The sequence below is a fragment of the Scatophagus argus genome, chromosome 3, assembly GCF_020382885.2.
Source record: "Scatophagus argus isolate fScaArg1 chromosome 3, fScaArg1.pri, whole genome shotgun sequence".
Classification (NCBI taxonomy): Eukaryota; Metazoa; Chordata; class Actinopteri; family Scatophagidae; genus Scatophagus; species Scatophagus argus.
This window is the reverse complement of record NC_058495.1, coordinates 23,129,086-23,147,660: the sequence shown is the minus strand read 5'-3', so window position 1 is coordinate 23,147,660 and position 18,575 is coordinate 23,129,086. Positions and strand designations below refer to the sequence as shown.

Sequence of the window (18,575 nt, the reverse complement as noted above, 5' to 3'; positions counted from 1 at the left end):
GTACATACATTCATTGTCCCCAGAGGATGAATTATTAAATGTCCAGGTTGCAGGGTGTGCGATATGCTCAGTCTAAACGTGAACAGAAATAAGCAGAGGTATATAATGTATAAATGCAGGTCTTTATTGCAGTGCAGTACTTTAAGCTGTCTACATCTTAAACCCAACCCATTTACATCCCTCTGTCTGATACCAGCTCTTATAAACTTATCTAGTACAGGGCTCCAGAGTGCGACCAAAATTTTCAAGGGTGCGACTAATATTTTTTCTAGCTCGCACCTGACGCTGCTCAGGTGAAAACACAAATTTATTACGCAAGCGCATCATCTCTCTGCGTTCTCCTGTGAGCTCAATAAGCCAATAAGAGACAGAGCTCGGGCGGGTCTTTGCCTCTGATTGGCTGTGGTCCTGTTCACTGCTCTAAGTTGTGTGTGTTTTAAAATGAAGTTAGCGAGTTGCCTAACTGAAACGAAAAAGAAAATAAACGAGGGGAAATGATGCTAAGCTCCGGTCCTTCGGCTATAGCATCAGGAACCAGAGGAGACAACCGAGTCTGAGATGGAGCCCGGCCTGAGACTCAAATTAAGATAAGATAACAATTTATTCTTTCAGACAGGACTGGCTAAAACAATTTCCCTGGCTGAGGTACGACAAAGGACGTACCGCAGTGCACTACGTTTACTGTCAGGAGTGCGCTCAGAATATGGCCGGTGATAGTGCATTTGTAAGCGGGTCAACAATGTTTCGTATCGAAACTTTAAAAAACACAACATGTCTAAAAAACACACTATAATATGCTGTGACAAGTGTGTACAGAAAGTGGCCCCTCTCCCAGCTGCATTTCAGCGGCAGGCAGGAATAATCAGGTCCTCTGATGAACCGGAAATGATAATCAAATTTAATGTTGTATATGTGTGTGTGTGTGTGTATATATATATATACACACACACACACACACACACACACATATATATAAAATTTAAAATTAGAAATCATGATATGGACTGATATATAACATATATTTCATATAGCATTATGTGAAAGTTATAGCGATGAAAAGCTGACCATGTGGCGTTAAAGGCGACACATTGAAAAATTTGGGTGCACCTAAATTTTGTGCTGGTGCACCTACAAAAAAAAGCTAGGTGCACCAGTGCAACCAATGCAAAAAGTTAGTCTGGAGCCCTGTAGTAGAAGCTTAAGGAAAGTACTTCCTGTTCTGAGTAACAAAGTGGTTGTGGTTGTCGCACAATATATCAAACATCATCCCTGATCTTTGTGATCTCTTGAGAGCTGAGATATTTTTCATGTCAGGTTTGGCTGCTTTTGTCGTTTTATCCTTCAGGAGAAAAAAAAGTCGGCCATCTTTGTTCAATTCACCAGTGACATTTATTGAGTAGGATTCATGGGTTTGTCCAGGTAGCCTGCAGACAAGTAGGAGCTCAGCAACTTTAGAGCTGCATTTGTGGAGAACAAGAGAAAATAATTATGTTCAGAGGCAATTTTTTACTATGTGTACATTACACACAGTATGAGGCAGTATGATACATGAAACAAGAAACATGAACAACTGTTGAGCTACTGGCACATCAGGAATGGATTAACAAGTGAGCTTGGTATTCTGCATTACAGCAGCTTACAGTACAGTCAGTATGTGTAGGCTCTGTGAGGGATACTAGTGCTATCACAGTTTTGCTTTTTAGCCATGTTCGTTACATGGCTCCAGGGCCGGTAATGTCCACCAGTGAGTCTGTGATGATGAACAGCTGTCCTCCATGGAGTAGACATTACTCCTACCTGTTAGGCAATGCAATAGAGGGCCATTTATTTACTAGCCCCTCTTCAATAAAGGATACCTGGGCGCTGACACGTTTAGATTTAAAAATTTCCTTGTTCAGCCCCTTTACATTGCATATTGGTCTACCATTAATATCTTGTCTGCACAACGGGGCTTTTATGTTTTTATGTTTATTGTGATTATTGCTTTTTAAGATTAGAGAGTTAAAGGGAATATTCTCTAATTAACACCATTGGATGGGGCTTTTTTCCTCTGTAAATCCATACATGTTTTTAGATGTTCATCCATGTGTTAGAGCTGTTCCTGCAGACACAGGGCAGTAAAAGCGGCTGCAGAACAGCTGTTTCTAGTTAAATCTCCCTGTGAGAAGGAAGGTGTACATGCCAGAAAACAAAGCAGCTCCAGCAGACATCATTTACTTTTAATTGCTTGTAATATTTTCTTTATTCCATTCCACTTAAACGTCTCCTCAAAGGGAGGAAGCTGCTAAGCTGTCAGGATGGAAATGAACAGTGAACTGGATTAATGCAAGACGGTTTTATTTCATTTCCATATACGAATGCTTTTGTCTTGCTTTGCTCACTCTCGTAGGATTGTTCTGGTGTGCGGCAGATTATTACACGAAAGGCAAAGTGACAGAAATGGAGGCTTTTGGCTTGTAGATTAACATCCCATGCAGTTGCCACCTCCATATACCTCTGACCGTTATCAGTGGTTTTATAAAGGTAAAGATAGGTATGAAGGTAGGTAAATGGTATTGGTGTTGGTATTGAGAGCTGAGTGAAATGTGAAAACTCCCTGTAGTCATTTGACTCTGTTAGTATAGAAAATACTGAGTAATGCAGCTGAATCTGCAGAAAAATTTTCACGTAAAAGTTTCTAAGTAAATTGCATCATATTTTAAACTAATGCCATATGTTAAAGATTGACTTTTTTGCACCAAAACTCCTGTATGTTCAGTGTCTAATTTCAAAACTGTTACTGATAAAACTGTTTCCTGGACGTTTTTCTTCTTGTGTCTGCACTGTTTTCAAAGGATTTTGCATAGATTGATGATGCCAACTCAAATGTAACCGCAAAAAGTGAAAAGAAAGTGCAGCTCTTTGCAGCATTTGACATGTGTGCATGTTCCCCATACACTTAAGACGCTTTTGGCATTTCTTTGAACGGCAGGTTTGTGTTGCATCTTGGTGTAAATGTCCTCAGAGAACGCTACTATATCATGCATATGGCTCACATGAAGGGTTTAAAGTCTGTAGTGGAAAGACAGTGTTGTGTACATACAGTTCACAAACTTGTGCTGAGAGAAGGGTTAGTGTTGGCCCGACAGCCTCTGGCAGGGCCGGTGTATCCTTGATGTTCCAGCGTCTGCCAATAAGCACAGAGCCACACATAGCGTCAGGCAGCGAGTCAAACCGAGAGACTCAAGGCTCCGACCGCTGCATTGGTGAGCCGGGCTGAGTAAATGAAAGAAGTAAATAAGGTGTTTGTGCCACGAGGAGGCTGAGCTGAACTTGCTGACCTGTGATTTTATTAAGTCAGCGTGCGGATGGCAAGGGACTGACCATGGTTAAGACCTCCAGAGGAGATCTGTCTGTAAATATACTTTCTCAGACTCAGGGAACTTAGTAAGTCTTTGCTCTATGCAGAAGGTGCGGGATATCTTCCCCACGTGGCTAACTTTTATGTTGTACATTCTAATTTGTTTTTCCCAGTATGGCCTGACTTCAAATGACACAAGCCTTTCTTCTGTCACAAATTAAAGGGCTTCTTCGCTGATTTTACACATCAAAGTTTGTTTACAGGCCATAAGGAGTACTACTGCATACATCCAGAAAGTTTTGATGTCAATTGAGCCAGTGTTGTTGGGTCTGATGTGTGAAAATGAAAAAAATATAGAAATGTAAATGGTTAGATTGAAGTGAGGTTACCACACCTTGGTAGCCCACTCCCCATCTCTGCTAGACCTTCACTGCACTAGTCCAAAGATGAAACTGGAAGTTACAGGCAGTTTGGCTGATCATTTTACCATTCAACATTGTTCTTCCTTAAAAATTATTTATTATTGGCTATTATTATTGTTTATTAAAACCTGTCTGATGATTGCTGATGTTTTTTTTGTATAATCGGACTTCCTCTTTCTTGCTGTGTTCCCAAAACTCAGCAATTCACTAGGAGGGTACAATATCAATGGGGAAAAGTTGATAAAACTGAAATTTTCTGAAAATGGACTAGTGATCACTACAGGTTTTACTACTGATAAATGGATCCTGTGTTTTAATAATTCTTTCATTTTCCCTGTAGGTTGAGTCACCAGTACAGGCAATCCACCAGAGCAGACGGGAGGTATTAGAAGAAGCCTGTCGCTCCTACACCCGCAAACGCAGAGTCCTCATCCCTGAGGACCTGAAGCACGTTATCGTGGACGACCAGCACGGCTTGCTGTACTGCTATGTGCCCAAAGTGGCATGCACCAACTGGAAGCGTGTGCTCATGGTTCTCACAGGTGTCGCTGGGTCCCTCCGAGACCCACTGGCTATCCCTGCCAACGAGGCCCATGTCCCCGGAAACCTCCGCACTCTGTCAGAATACTCCACCTCGCAGATTAACCAGCGTCTGCGCTCCTACCTGAAGTTTGTCTTCGTACGCGAGCCCTTCGAGCGGCTGGTGTCTGCGTACCGCAACAAATTTACACGGAGCTACAACACAGCTTTTCACAAACGATACGGCACAAAGATAGTGCAAAGGCACAGACTGGACCCACAGCCGGAAGCACTGGAGAGAGGAAACGACGTCTCCTTTGAAGAGTTTGTGTATTACCTCGTGGACCCGGCCACCCAGCGAGAAGAGCCCTTCAACGAGCACTGGGAGCGGGTCCACTCGCTGTGCCACCCCTGCCTTATTCACTACGATGTGGTGGGTAAATACGAGACGCTGGAGCAGGACTCCCGCTACGTGCTACAGCTGGCCGGGGTGGAGGACCAAGTGAGCTTCCCCACCTCGTCCAAAAGCACCAGGACTACAGGAGACATGGCGGCCCAGTTCTTCCAAAACATCAGTCCCTTCTACCAAAAGAAGCTGTACAACCTCTATCGAATGGACTTCCTGCTCTTCAACTACTCAATGCCAGCCTACCTCAAGTTTAGATGAGGCCGGGACGTCGCTCATCCACGGACTCGAACTTGAACTTGTGGAGTTTGGACGCTTGAAAAAGAAGTTTGTTTCTGAGGCATCTCTCTCTTTGTAGGCCTTATACAGACACCGCAAACTCCGTCGAACACGTATCATGGTTAGAGCTCCACAATAAAATAATTCTTTCTTACAAACGGAACATCAGGCTGAAGAACTTGTGCACACAAATACAAATGGTCAAGGTCATTTCATCCCAAGATGAAAGTTGCATTAAATTGCCTTGAGAAAAGTAAATGTTATTTTACTTTAGTGTTTTTGAATATGTGAAATGCCATTGAAATTTTGGTTTAATTTCAGTTTTTGTCTGCTGTTTCAAAAGTGTTTTTGCACAACAAATATAATCTGTACAAGATGCAGCCGTATAAGTGTTAAATTCTTATTTTGACAGTGAATGTCAAACATGTGCCTTTTCACCCCTGCAGACAATGGCAACATTTTTTTTTAACTGTGACTGTGTTTATTTCTGTGCTGTAGGAAGAGATTTTTGTGTAACTATGATGTTGTCTTAATTTATTATGTTAATTTTTGACTCCACAAAGTCAGAGAAACCAAAATAGTTATGTAATTTCTCTCACAATTTTCAAATAAATAAATTTCAGCAAGAATTTCCTTGGTTTCAATCCTGGAGTTATTAATGTTTCAATACGCCTGATACTTGATAAACTGCTTTCCTTCAGAATACAGCAGTCATGACTCAGATGTCAGTCTTTTATTTCAATGATAAATGATGACTGCAACGATGTCACCTGTAGGTTTTTACAAATGTAAGAGCACTACAAAGTCCAGTCAAGCTTGATGTCATTGTGAAAAATAGGATTATTGCCAGCTTCAGATGTTATTTTCAGATCATCAAGACAAGCATAAAAAAAGTGCATATCAAAGAACTGAAAGGCCGCATACCGAGAGATCCATACTAAATAATTTGCCCACTACGATATATATGTGTTGTCAATACCTGGAACACATAGAGACGGTTAAGTACAACAGGCTTTATTCGGTGGCACTGTGTTGCACGAAAAAAATAAATAAAATGTCCAATCAAATTTTGGCAACACTAGACTCAGAATTCATAGGTGAACATCCGAAAACTAAAGGCTTATCACGGTTTAAAAGGCACAAATCTACATAAACATGATAAAATCTAACATTCATTCTGACAGTGCAGCATCTGATTATCTTAATATATATTTGCACTCAGTTATATGTCATTATTGCCTTCATACAATAATTTGCCATCTAACATTTAAGAGCTGACGATAGGTGTACAGATGTGTCAACAGTTAACAACACAGTAGTTCTACAGTATTCCCACTTTCATCCATTTTAGATGGATGTTGTATCTACAGTGCCAAGCCAGGCAGTACTGAGACATGGAGCTCCAGGGAACAGTGTGCAACTATTGATCACAGTGAGCTGGCGACTATGGAAATCAAACATATGTTCACAATTTTCTCATCTTATTCTATTTTGAGCCAGCTTGTCTCAACTTACATTTGTGCAAGGTCTTATTTTTGTGTTATATGTGTGCCTCAATCTTGAGCACAAAGGGATATTTTGAGCAGAGAAAGTTATCATATTGTGGATAAATTATGATCATACAATCAATATAATTTGTGCAAACAAATCTATTCTGTGCTCTGTGCATGTTTGGTATCACAGCATCTATTCAAGCATGTGGTAATCTGCCACCTGGTTTTACACCTCCTGATAAACAATTCAGAAGTGAGCTAGTCGGCTACGCACTGACATAAGGTTGCTAATAGAAGTTTCCTAACTAAATAAATATTACACTCCAGTCTGTTTTTACAGAAACTTGTGCTATTGAGTTAAAACATTTACTGTTTTTTTTTTTTTAAAGGAACAAGTTCGCCAGCTGGCTTAGTTAGCTTAGCTACTGTTTATTTGGAAACTATCCACCTGCTAATAACCACTAGGTTGAGAGTAACATAAAGCAGAATTACATATATTAAACCAGCCACCGTGTGTAATCACAAAACTACTTTTGTGAAGCTGTGTTCTCCCCACATATTCTTTTTTCCTGGTGGTCCCCTACTTTCATAGCCAATAACTCTTCTAGCAATTAAGTTAGAGTTAAAAACAGCCAAACAGAAATCACCTGCTCCAGTTTTTTTTTTAAATTTTGATGGTGTGTTCAGATAGAAAAAGATGATTTGAGTTAATTTGTTCCAAGCAGTCGGTGCAGACTACCAACTCCACCTTAGCTGTAAGCTAGCAAGCGACTGCCATGCTGACTGTATTTTCAACTCAGGCTCTGACTGAACTCACCAGAAACTGAAACATAAAGTGTCAGGATACATGTGAATGTATTGTAACAACTCGCACAGACAGTTTGACAGTCAGTTTGTGCTGTTCTAGGTGAATACACGGACACTTTGGGCATCTAAAACTGGCTTTTCCTTCTGCCTGGACATACAGTAACATTATGTCAGGTTGGCAAACTTCATCAGAGAATGCTGAAGTTGTTGACTGAGAAGATGTTCAGAGGGTTTGAAACAGAGCAGGGAATTTGAGAGCAAATGAGTGAGAGGTTATTGCTATGCAATTTCATTATTGCAACGACACATGCAATCACCACTGTGCACAGAACAGATTTGATGGGTTCTCAGTCATCCAGGTCATGCTCTGAGTAGTAAATTCTTACTACTAAGAAGTCCAGATGCCCTAAGAATCTACTACTCTATTTTCATCATAATTTGTCTTCAAAATAAAATTTGTGCTTGCAGACAAATATTTTCCTTTCTCATTGCACACACACAGTGTTGAGGCACAAATATAATGTTATACTTACCTCCTGTGTTCTTTCATCCTTTCCTCTTCACTTCCTCACTCCTTAAATCAGTGAACTTTGCGCTATGTTTCAGCCACTTGCATATAGAGAGCAGGACATTCAGTGTGTAGAGGAGTCAGGACCACATGTCTGTGTCAAACTCCAGTCCCAGCAGAACTGACCATCAGGATCAGTCTGAAGCTCAGAGCCAAGAAGCCAGTTCCCAGCAGGTCACCCAGAGCTGTGAGGTAGGGGATGGAGAAGTTGTCTGGATCCAGTCCCCTTCGCCACAGCCACTGCACCATCAGGCTGGCCACGTAAAGCAAAATCACCACCTGGATAATGACAGTAGCAGCAACATTTCAAAAGAGGATATCTCATGTTGGTGTAAAACAAAGACTCACAAAACCCTATTTTAGAGAAGAGTTCCCAAAACTTTCATTGGTTTATCTCACCTGAAGCAGAGCTGCAGACAGGTAGAAGATGATGAAGGTGGGTGTCATGGCAGTATGGCCTCCCTGCAGGAGGTGAATGGTGTACAGGAAGAGGAGGTGACCTGGGACTACAAGGACAACCAGGACTCTGGCTGATTTGGAGTTCACATCTGGTGAAAGACAGAATGAGTACTAATACAGCGTGTGTAGTGTGTCCATTTTAACTTCAGAAGATGTTTGTGTTTTTCTTTGAGTCTTGACATGTTTTTCTGTATGCTGGATTCTGTTTAGGTACATATGTAGGTTACATTTTAAATCATGAGTGCTTTTATTTTCAAATGTTTGTTTCAAAGGTTTGGTGTCCATGGACTCCTTAAATGAAGTGCTGTGTCTGATCCTTGAGCAGTTAAATTCTTCACTGTATTACTCACCAGCTAGACTATAGTTGTTAACTTTATCTGTCTGTTGTACAGTTTGCTGAAGTTTTCTGCAGGGCAATAAGTAAATGTACTGCAGTTATTTGTTTGATTAATAAAGAAACACTGAATAATGATACTGTCACATGTTTGACTTATCAGAATTACAATTCCTGTATTCATCCCCGAGGGGAAATTCTTTACATCTGTAACAAGCTGTACATGTGTTGGTGCATGCGCACTTATCGTTTATACAGTGTGATCGAGTGTTACACCTGTATACCGCTCTTTTCATTAATGTATTTTATTTAGTTAGTTATTTTTTTCTGTGTCTGACCTGAGGAGCAGAAGGTAGCACAGGGTCTGGGACAGTTGTCTTTCATTTTAAGTGGGAGAGCTCCAGGGACACTCCAGCAGTGGAGGTAAGTGGACATCCTGCTGGCCTGGATGGCCACCAGATTTCCTCCTACACCTGCGTGGACATGAAAAAGTGTAGTGTTGATCCCTAATAAAACATTTAATTAAAAAAAAAAATCAGAAAACATCAGAAAAAAACATTCGAGAACTTTAATTATGTCTTTCATATCCATAAAATCATCTATTTTTCTCTTGTACCACATCTTTTAATATTTACCTATGTGAAAGTCTCAAAGCATAATCATATACAAACTGCACCAGTTGTTTAATCATTGTTCTCTCATCATTTGCATCCATGCCGGAGGCTTAGCGGTCACTGCAGAATATGAGCATAAACACTGATGGAAATATGAGTCACTATCCAAACAGTAATTGTGCTAGAAATCTATTCAGCAGGTATTCCAACTCACGGAGTCCAGTGGGACTTTGTATTCAGACGGCTTGGAAAAGGCAATTTGGTGGTTGTGCCATATTCATTGAAACACTGTCCTCCCCTCAGACTGAGGGAAGCGGAACAAAACCCCCCGGCTTGCAGAGCTTTGAAGCACATGGATCATTTATACAAAACAGGAAGAGTGTTTCTGGCAGCGGTTGAATGTAACTAATTTTAAGCACTGTACTTAAGTAAAGATTTGAGGCACTTGTGGTTTACTTTAGAATTTCATTTGCTGATTTAAGATTTTACATAAATAACATATACTACATTTATATGATAAGATGCAGGACTATGGTCTTGAGTGTGTGTATAACTGGTCTCAGGAGGATGAGCAACATTAAAATGCTCCTACATGTATTCTTTAGCTAATGTACAATTAGCTGTATAATATACAGTTTACAATATAAGTCTATAATATTTTGTATGATATACTTAAGGAACCCATTTGCATAATGAGTACTTTTCCTTCTGATACTTGAAGTACATTTTGCTGCTTTAACACTGTGTACTTTTACTATTTAATATGAATTCTGGACTTTGGGACTATTTGTAATGGATTGTTTTGACACTGTGGTATTTCTACTTTTCCTTAAGCAGAAGATCTGAAAACTTCACCTCCACCACCGGTTTATGGTCAGCAGGCCAGGAGAGGCGAGTGCTGAATTGGAATGCAAATGCACTTCCTGTACCAGGAGTCTTTGGTAGCACTGAAGCTGGCAGAGATGGTGCACAAATAGGAGTCAGTGAATGCATAGTTGGCATTCTGAGCAGGCTTGTGGTTTATGTAAAGACCATTGTCATCCCCCTCTACTTAGTATGCTGCTTTCTGGGAAACAAACTTCAGAGTCAGAGAAGATCTGGCCGTATACGCCTCTCTGAGGTTCCTTTGACAGGGAGGAGACTGCTCGACTTCAGCAGCACTTTAATACTCCATGACTGATTAATGGCTCAAGTTTGAGGCCCTTTTTAAATAATAATGGGATTAGCCGCTGGGCGTCTGCAGGCTCCAACAATTTCCACATGACATCAGTTGGCATGAGGTTTCATAACTGATAATAATGAAGCTAATTATGAAGCTTAAATGCCATTCTTCAAAGACTGGTACTGTTAAAACACCATAAGTTCAAAGCTGAGCTCTGCTTAACCCTCAGGAAAACATGTCACAAGGAAGAAATAACAAAAATTGTGTCAGCTTCAATTAAGGGTATTATATCCACAACAATATCTATTTTAGACAAAAATAATCAAAGTTATATTCAGAACTTCATCACTTGAGGCCTCTAAACTGAGGATCCTGTCAGTGAAAGGATCAACTGATGCTTTAAGCAATGCAGCCCTACTTAAACTCAGTGGTGAAAGAAGAACTTGTGTTACGTGTGTTGTGTTGTGTGTGTTACGTTTAAGTAAAAAGTAGTCATATTGCTTTGTAAAAATACTTTGTTACAAGTAAACATCCTGCATTCAGAATTGTATTAAAGCAAAGTACATAAATCCCTTAATAAAAACAGACTTTAAATATCAAAAGCAGAAGTACTCATTATGCAGAGTGGACCTTGTGTTCAGATGTGTGCTACTCAAACTGCTCTAATTCAGTGGGTTCACTTCAGATAGAAATATTCACGACCACTGATGGGCTTCGGATGGAAGATTGGGTAAAAATCTATTAAGTGGACATGGAGATTTTCTCTTTTTTTAACTGTTGGTTATAAAGGACATCTTTACAGCCCTAGTGATTTGCACATGCATATATACTGCTTTTTATGTGCTCCTTGTAGATGTTGAATATGATGTTAAAGTTTTACCAGTATGTCTGAGGAGTTCACTCACCATTGATGACTGGAGTGAACACTGCCATACCTTCATAGTTCGGATTGCTCACCGTCTTATTCAGAATCAGACCGCCAATACTGGGAAGAAGACGACAAACAGTATGCGTGTCTGAAAATTAGAACCTTAAACTTTGTTGATTTACTTACAAGAAGCAGACACATATTTCAACATTTCAAAGCACTTGTGATGGGCAGGCAAAGTGATCAAGTTTTTGGGCCCTCTGGTAGAGATAGTGTCACAGATCGGCTCACCTACTGATGGACATGGCCAAAATAACAGGATGCCAGCCAGACTTTAGGACCTCTCTGATTGGCAGAGAGCGACGGGCAATAATGACCCACAATGGGATAAGGAGCAGGAAGAAGCCACACACCACAACAGGAAGGTACCACAAGTCTGGAGATCAACACAGCACATGATTCATCAAAGTATTTAATTACACTCTTCAAATAACATAAAATTGATGTTTGAATAGATGTTTTTAAGAGGGGGACAAAATAAGAAATTCTGACCATGACAGAAATGATGAAAGACAACAGGAAGACGTTTAAGATGTAGCGATTTACTGCTGCTGTCTGGAATCAAAGGTGGTTTACACTGCCCTCTTGTGGCTGAAACATTTTACCTCAAGTAGTTAAATCTGCTTTAAAAACCCTGTCGTATCACAGAAACTCAGTCGAATTAGGTTTCCAGACATGTCACAGCTTTAGACAAACAGTCTATTGAAAGTGATTCATTTGGCTTTCTCGATGTAATGTGTGACCTCTGACCTCTGTAACAGAAATAGAAGCTGCTGACCCCAGCAAGCAGAGACAGAGTGATGAGGTCCCCAAGGCTGGCGGCGATGGGTGTGGCCACATTATCTGGGTTAATGCCCACTTTCCTGGATCCAATAATCACTGCTACCATCACCAGACCTGATAAAAGACGAGATGAAGACTTGATTTAAACATTAAACAACACGCTAAGCTTTACTGTATTCTGTGTATCTCCTCCATTCTCTGTCATTTCTTCCTGTGGAAGAGTTTCTGTCTTTGTCTGACCTAGAGACAGTGCAGCGATGAAAGCAGTGGTGACGCTGCTGGCACACATGACAGCAGCCTGGGTGACATCCACTCTCCCCCTTGTCAGACCGCCGAGAACCACTGCTGCAACTGCTGCCAGAAAGCCCACAACTGTGGCCTGCACCTGGAGAAAGATGGATGTGAGGTTTTATTATTTATTATTAAGTACTTATATATCCACATCTTCCTGTTTATCCACCCAAATACAAATGTAAGGAGGAAGCCAGAGCACATTGGATATTGTCACTTCTCACGGAAAGAAGTTGCATGAATGCATCTGCATATTGCCTGCATGTTGGACACCGTACATCACAGTGCTTTGAGATGTGTTACAAACTGTAAAGGTCTCACTCATCGTTGTACTCGCTTGGTAGCCATCTCTGATCATGTGTAGGCTTGGCCTCTGTAGTTATAATTTGAGATCACAAGACATGGTTTTACTCTCTTTTCCAAAGTGCATGGATCATCTGAGAGGTAGGAAAACAGCTTTCCAAAAGAAGGCTGAAGGATCCAGTCTCTCTGCTTGATTTTTCAACTCTTATTGTACAATGGTGAATGAATCAGACTGTATTTGTCGTTTGCAGGCATTTTTAATAATACTATATTGTGTATATCTTCTGTTTCATGTTTATTGCTGTTTTGTCTGAAAATTTTATGTTGTTTTCTCGACCAATAGATCACTAAAGAGAAGACCACTGATCTCACTGTCATTAGAGGTGACATTCTGAAATAAACTTTTTGTGGCTTTTGATCTTATAAAACTGTTTTAATACTTTCTTAAATTATTTCACACATTGTTTCATACATCTTCCACACATATTCTTTAATACTGAACACTTCTGGGCTCTGCCATGTAGAAGTGAGTGAATCTGGGACCCCACATGGAGACTGCAGAAGTCATCATTCAGGGAGCCACCATTTTTCCTGCACAGATGGATCAAAGTGATGGGGTGTGTAACGATCAAGAGTGTGCGGAGAAGCAGTGAGTCACCTGAATGAGAGCTAAATTACAGGAAACCATCCTCCACTGCTGCTGAGCGTCATCCATCTGCCCTGTGTTGGCCTGTGGAAGGAAATGGGTTCACATCATCACGTTTCTCCGTCACACAGTTTTCAGAATCGCTTTTAAATTGTCAGAAGTTGGTTGATTTGGTAGCAGCACATTTTTCAGGATGAATCGCAATCTTAGAAGTACATGGAAAGTGCTAATACCTGCTACGTACGCACACAATTACCCAAGTTGTATGGGAAGTTGGCACCAGCTTTTGCAATTAATCCAATATTAAGAGAGTTTGTGTGCTTAAAATGACAATAATCTCTTTCTGCGTATGTGTGTGTGTGTCTGTGTTTTGTATGTGTGTGAGTGTGTTTCCACTCACTGCTGTTGACAGTCTGGATGCCAATGTCATCTCCAGATTCCCCTTCAGCCCCACCAGGGCTGGCACCAAGATAAACACCTCTGAGATCTCCTTAAACACCTCCCAGTGCTGAAAAACACCACAGTCATCCTTAATGCAACCTCTGCTCCAAACATACTTCTCAAATAGATCACAGTGAAACAATATTGCAAGGAAAACTTTTAACCAGACATTAATCTTGCATTGTACTACTTCTTTAAACTGGCAGTAATGATGTTTTGGTCATTTGAGGGAAGGAGAAACAAGGTATACATAAGACTCACATATAATACCTCATTAGCAAACAATTTGCAGGTAAGTACAATATTCACTCTCTTTCAGCTCTATTTTTGGTCTCCACCAGCTCCTGGGGTAAATATCCCCTTATTTGTCCCTCTTTAGCTGCTAAATTCTCCCCTACATTCAACAGGTAGTCTTTAACTGTGCCTGTCTTTTGGTGCTGAGTGTCCAGTTGATTTTTAGAGCGTTTAATCTGTAGTGCTACAAGGGCAGTGAGAGTCAAATGAAGCAATAGGATGGCCAGACAACAACAACAAGAAGTTCAAATTCAATATAAAGTCCCACGAAGCTGGATTCAAGCCAGGCTCTGCAAGGCTGTGAAAACCAGTTTTCTCAACCAATTCTGAACATAGAAAATTCTTCCAAAGTTAAAGCAGCTTCGTGCACAAGAGATTTTTCTGACTGCAGATTTGTGTCACTAGTTTGAAGTGGGCGAAACATTCATTCTTCCCTCCGCCAATACAAATTTAGCAACATTTGAATCACAGCATAATGACTGGTAATTTGCTTGAGCTTCCAGCACTGAATCATATCTGCCCAACATTTTCGATCAAAACACACCCACACAGTCCTGAAGAATAGCCAGGTTTTTGTTGGTTAAATTCTTAACACCTGTTTGTTTTTACAAATATTTAACTTGTTGCTTATTCAGTCATGACTATTTTGTTATTGGGAAAGAATAACAGGGGCTTTAAGATATAATTTATGCTATTACACTGGAAATGGTGGATGGTATTTTTACAGTAGTACATGCTCCAGATGACCAGTGACATTTCTTATCATCTCTCACATTCTGTGCTGAATTTAGACCATCCAAACTGTTTGACCAAAGATTTTGATAAGAGTTCATATTTCCATGCATCTTAAATGAAACCTGATCTTGTCAGCTCTTTATGCTTCAAACAGTGGCTGGCCAACTTGCTGCATAATTTAGAGTTTCAGTTGTGTCAGGATGCAGCATGCTGGCGAGATATTAAAGTTAAACAGGAAGAGAGCTGTTAGGGCGACCTTTTCTATCTGATGCTAGTTTCTGATGCTGCGTTCTGCCTCACTGTGTCCTGTATGCTCTGTTGTCTGTACAAGAACAGGATCAGCTAAGTAGTCTGTGTATATGACAAGGCCAGATATCGGGCATGTAATTCATATGTATCAAGCATGGTGATTAATTCTGCTTTTTGTATTGTTTGCAAGGATCTGCCATAGCTATTCTAACAAAATCATATCAGTAAAGTCATGAAATCTGACATGCACAGACACATTCTGGAGCACTGTCGTACTTGCACCACATCCATGACTATCCCAGCGGCCACCATGCCCAGGCCAGACACCAAATACGGCAGCAGGACCTGGAATCCGATGAGCCACGAACTCTCTGGCAGGAAGCCGTGGGCTGAGCGGGTGACTTTGCACGAGAAGCCCCTTAGTTTCTTCCCCTGGAAGCGCAGCTCCAGAGCCAGATGGGTCACCACCATGGTTGATCCCTGTTAACCCATCCCTGCCCGGGAAGCACTGGAGTAGGGAGGGGTAGCTCTTCTGCACCACAAAAAAAAAATCAGCTTCCGAACTTTGAGTTCAATCTGTCAGGCTGATGTGAGACGATCCTATTGATCCATTTCAACTCAGGGAACAGAACCTGTCTTTACTTCGTCCTCTTTCTTTTCCTTCAAGTAGTTGCACAAAAAAAAAAAAACAACAAAAAAAACAAATCTGCAACAGAGGGATTCTTGTTTTGCTCGTTTTGCCCTTCACCTGTCACCCCAGCACTGGTCAGGCAGCAACACAAAGTACTTCTGCAAATGGTGGACTAGGTGGAGGAGGCTGCTTTCATCCACTTGAATGGAGTGCACACATATTACGACATGTACACACACATACACGAGTCCACTTGACCGCAGGTCTGTGAGGCCTCTTATGACACTCTGCTACTGACAGACTTCTACACACAAGCACTCGCTACAGCCACACACACACACACACACACACACACACACGCGCGCGCACACTTCCTCCCCTTCACGCCTCACTCTTCAGCAGCCGGGCAGCTGAGGCAGAGCGCTGGAAGCCCGGTCTCTCGCGGGGCCTGAAGAAGGTCCAGGTCCTGTGGGACAAGGACATCCAGAAGGCCAGCAGTTTCTTCTCAGCCCTCCTGTGCTGCCACTCCTTGTCCCTCCAAACCTCTTTCTCTTTCTCCTCACTGCTGTGCTGCTGCCCTGTGTGAGCTTGACAGCTCTGGAGCCCCTTCCTCATTTTGATGTCCGTCCAGGCTGTGAGCTGTGGACACTGATGGACAGTGTGATGTTGGAGGCTTGTTCTGAAGAGTCACGGCGACTGCTGTATAACTGCCAGGGATCCTCTCTACTCCAGACGGACAGATGAGTCGTGACAGCGTTCTGCGGTGGAGGAGGGAGGGACAAGACGGAGGACAGTGTCTGTGACTGTGTGTGTGTGTTGGGGGGGTGACGCTGCAGACGTCTGTGTTAAAACAAGGTGATCAGAGTGTATTGGGACTCTTCTTTCTTCAGCGTTCCTCTTCCTCTTGGTTTCTTTTCAGAGCAGCTCAGAGGATGCCGCAGCTGTGCTCTCCCCCTCGTTCATAGCGCCTCCTTTCCCTGCTCTTCGATGTCCTCACTGTAAGTGGGTGACGCACTCTGAGCAGCAGCAGGTGCTGTACCTGTCACCAACACGTGGCGCTGCTGCTGCTGCTGCTGCTGCTGCTGCCGCCTGGAGGGCACAGATTACCCTCTTTGATTGGAGGAAACACACAGGCTGCCACCAGCTGTCATCCCCTGGACTTTTTTCAGTCCGTCAGGGTTCATTACATCACTCACTTGTCTGTTTCTGTCTTTCCTGTCTTCGTTGTGTAATTTGCTCTTCCGTTACATAAACATTTGCAAAGGTCAGATGAAAATCAACAGCCTGGACGTAAACCTGAACTGCTATTTAAGTGCAAAAGAAAGACAGAAACAAAACATGTTCTGGTACTTTGTCTTGCCTTCTAGTCTTTGACCTCTCGTTGCTTCTTTGTTCACACCACATGGGAGGAACACACGCCTGTACAGACAATGTCCACACACACACACACACACAGGCAGTGACTCAGCTGGAAAGTGTCCTTGAGACATGGCTTGGGATGGGTTCTCTACTCTCTGCAGCTCCCCCTTCTGACTTCACGTTGTAATTTGCCTTGTGAAGCAACAGCTGTTAAAGATTGTTTCCTGGAGGTTCGTGCTGCCTGAATACATGCATAATAATGAAATCAAATCACTCGGTGGGAATAAAAGAACTGGGAAAAAATCTGAACTCAGACCACCTCAGGCTCTACTCCCGAGGCAACTCTAATAGCTTTTTCTAATCCCTGAATGTATCATTACTTGTCATGGACTCATACTGACTTCTGTCCAAAGGCAGGCAGCAGGTACTGCTTCTGTCAACGTGTCTGAGTGTTTGTGATGATTCACTGCAGCTCTCCTGTAAGCGAGTGGTGAATTAAAACATGACAAACAAGGAAGCGGAAGCTGCCTTTTGATTCAAGTCCTTTGCATTTAGCGATCAATAAGAAATTTATAATCTGATACAAGATGAATGATTTCCATGACAAGTTAATCACGTGTTTCTATTCAGTGTGCCTAAATTAACAACTAGAGCCAGGTTTAATCCTACTATGTGTTTTATTTATTTCAACCTACACCTAGTTTCATACCACTACTAAATTCATTGTGGACTTTGGAGGCTTTATTTGTTCTCATGGGGCAAGGTCACTTTGTAGCCTCATTAGGTCACTTTGACATCCAAACCCACAACACCACCACCACCACCACGAGCAGCAGCTCACAGCTCAGTCCATTCACCTCAAAGAGACATGGAGAGACATCAAGAGTCAGAGAGATGAAGACACGGGTGGACACATATGGTGTCTGCAGTCCAGGTGGAATAATTATCTGATCATTTTCCTGTTAAGGTCTCTTTCTTAGTTGGACTATTAGAAAATCTAACAATGAGTCCTGCATCACTTCCCAAATTCTCTCAGATAAATGTGATAAATCAATTCTAAAACTGCCATGTTTTTGCCTTTGAATTTGATTTTTGGTGCAGACAATCTTGATCCTGTCCTCCTGTAGTCCAGACTACACAAGATCTGTGCTGGTGTCACTGACCTGCACGAGGTCCAGCAGCATGCCGGCCGTCACCATGCCCATCCCGGCCAGCAGGTACGAAGGAAGCACCTGGAGGTAGATCACCCTGGAAGACTCTCTGGAGGAAATGTGGAGCTTCTTCTTCTCCTCCTCCTCCATCTTGTCAAGACAACTGCTGGAGCTCAAACTCAAGTCTGGTCTGCACGGCTGCAAACTTTCTGTTCTCATTCGAACTAAAGTGCAGCCAACTAGAAGGTCCCAACACTGTTTGTCTTTCAGCCTGTCAACCTGCCCTGTCCCGTCCACCTTCATGGTCATGTCCATAGGCCTGATATTGGGTACAAATCCAATTTTAGTATTATGTGCTGGG

The 18,575-nt window shown here is 41.9% G+C and overlaps 2 protein-coding genes across 5 annotated transcripts in view; one reads left to right on the top strand and one right to left on the bottom strand.

Moving 5' to 3' along the window:
- The window catches only part of si:ch211-236h17.3 (carbohydrate sulfotransferase 11), a 17,972-nt gene extending 11,192 nt beyond the window's left edge, over positions 1-6,780 (top strand). The window contains exon 3 of the mRNA XM_046384838.1: positions 4,103-6,780. Coding sequence (XP_046240794.1) covers positions 4,103-4,948 — 846 coding nt within the window. The 3' untranslated portion in view covers positions 4,949-6,780. The remainder of the gene's footprint in view (positions 1-4,102) is intronic.
- LOC124056899 (solute carrier family 41 member 1-like) lies at positions 1,130-18,575 on the bottom strand. 4 transcript variants are annotated; one of them, XR_006843029.1, is made up of 11 exons: positions 18,227-18,575; positions 13,755-13,862; positions 13,367-13,438; positions 12,355-12,499; positions 12,082-12,228; positions 11,563-11,707; positions 11,309-11,388; positions 8,966-9,100; positions 8,234-8,382; positions 7,800-8,113; positions 1,130-1,457 (listed from the first exon to the last, which is right to left on the bottom strand). XR_006843029.1 is itself a non-coding variant. In XM_046384836.1 (10 exons), the coding sequence occupies exons 1-10, from the start codon at positions 18,527-18,529 to the stop codon at positions 7,934-7,936; spliced, it is 1,464 nt and encodes a 487-aa protein (XP_046240792.1). In that variant the 5' UTR covers positions 18,530-18,575; the 3' UTR covers positions 7,130-7,933. The 4 variants fall into 4 exon arrangements, 2 of the variants coding, with proteins under 2 accessions (XP_046240792.1, XP_046240793.1); XR_006843028.1 differs by lacking the exon at positions 1,130-1,457 and adding an exon at positions 2,340-3,166; XM_046384836.1 differs by lacking the exon at positions 1,130-1,457 and having other exon boundaries at positions 7,130-8,113.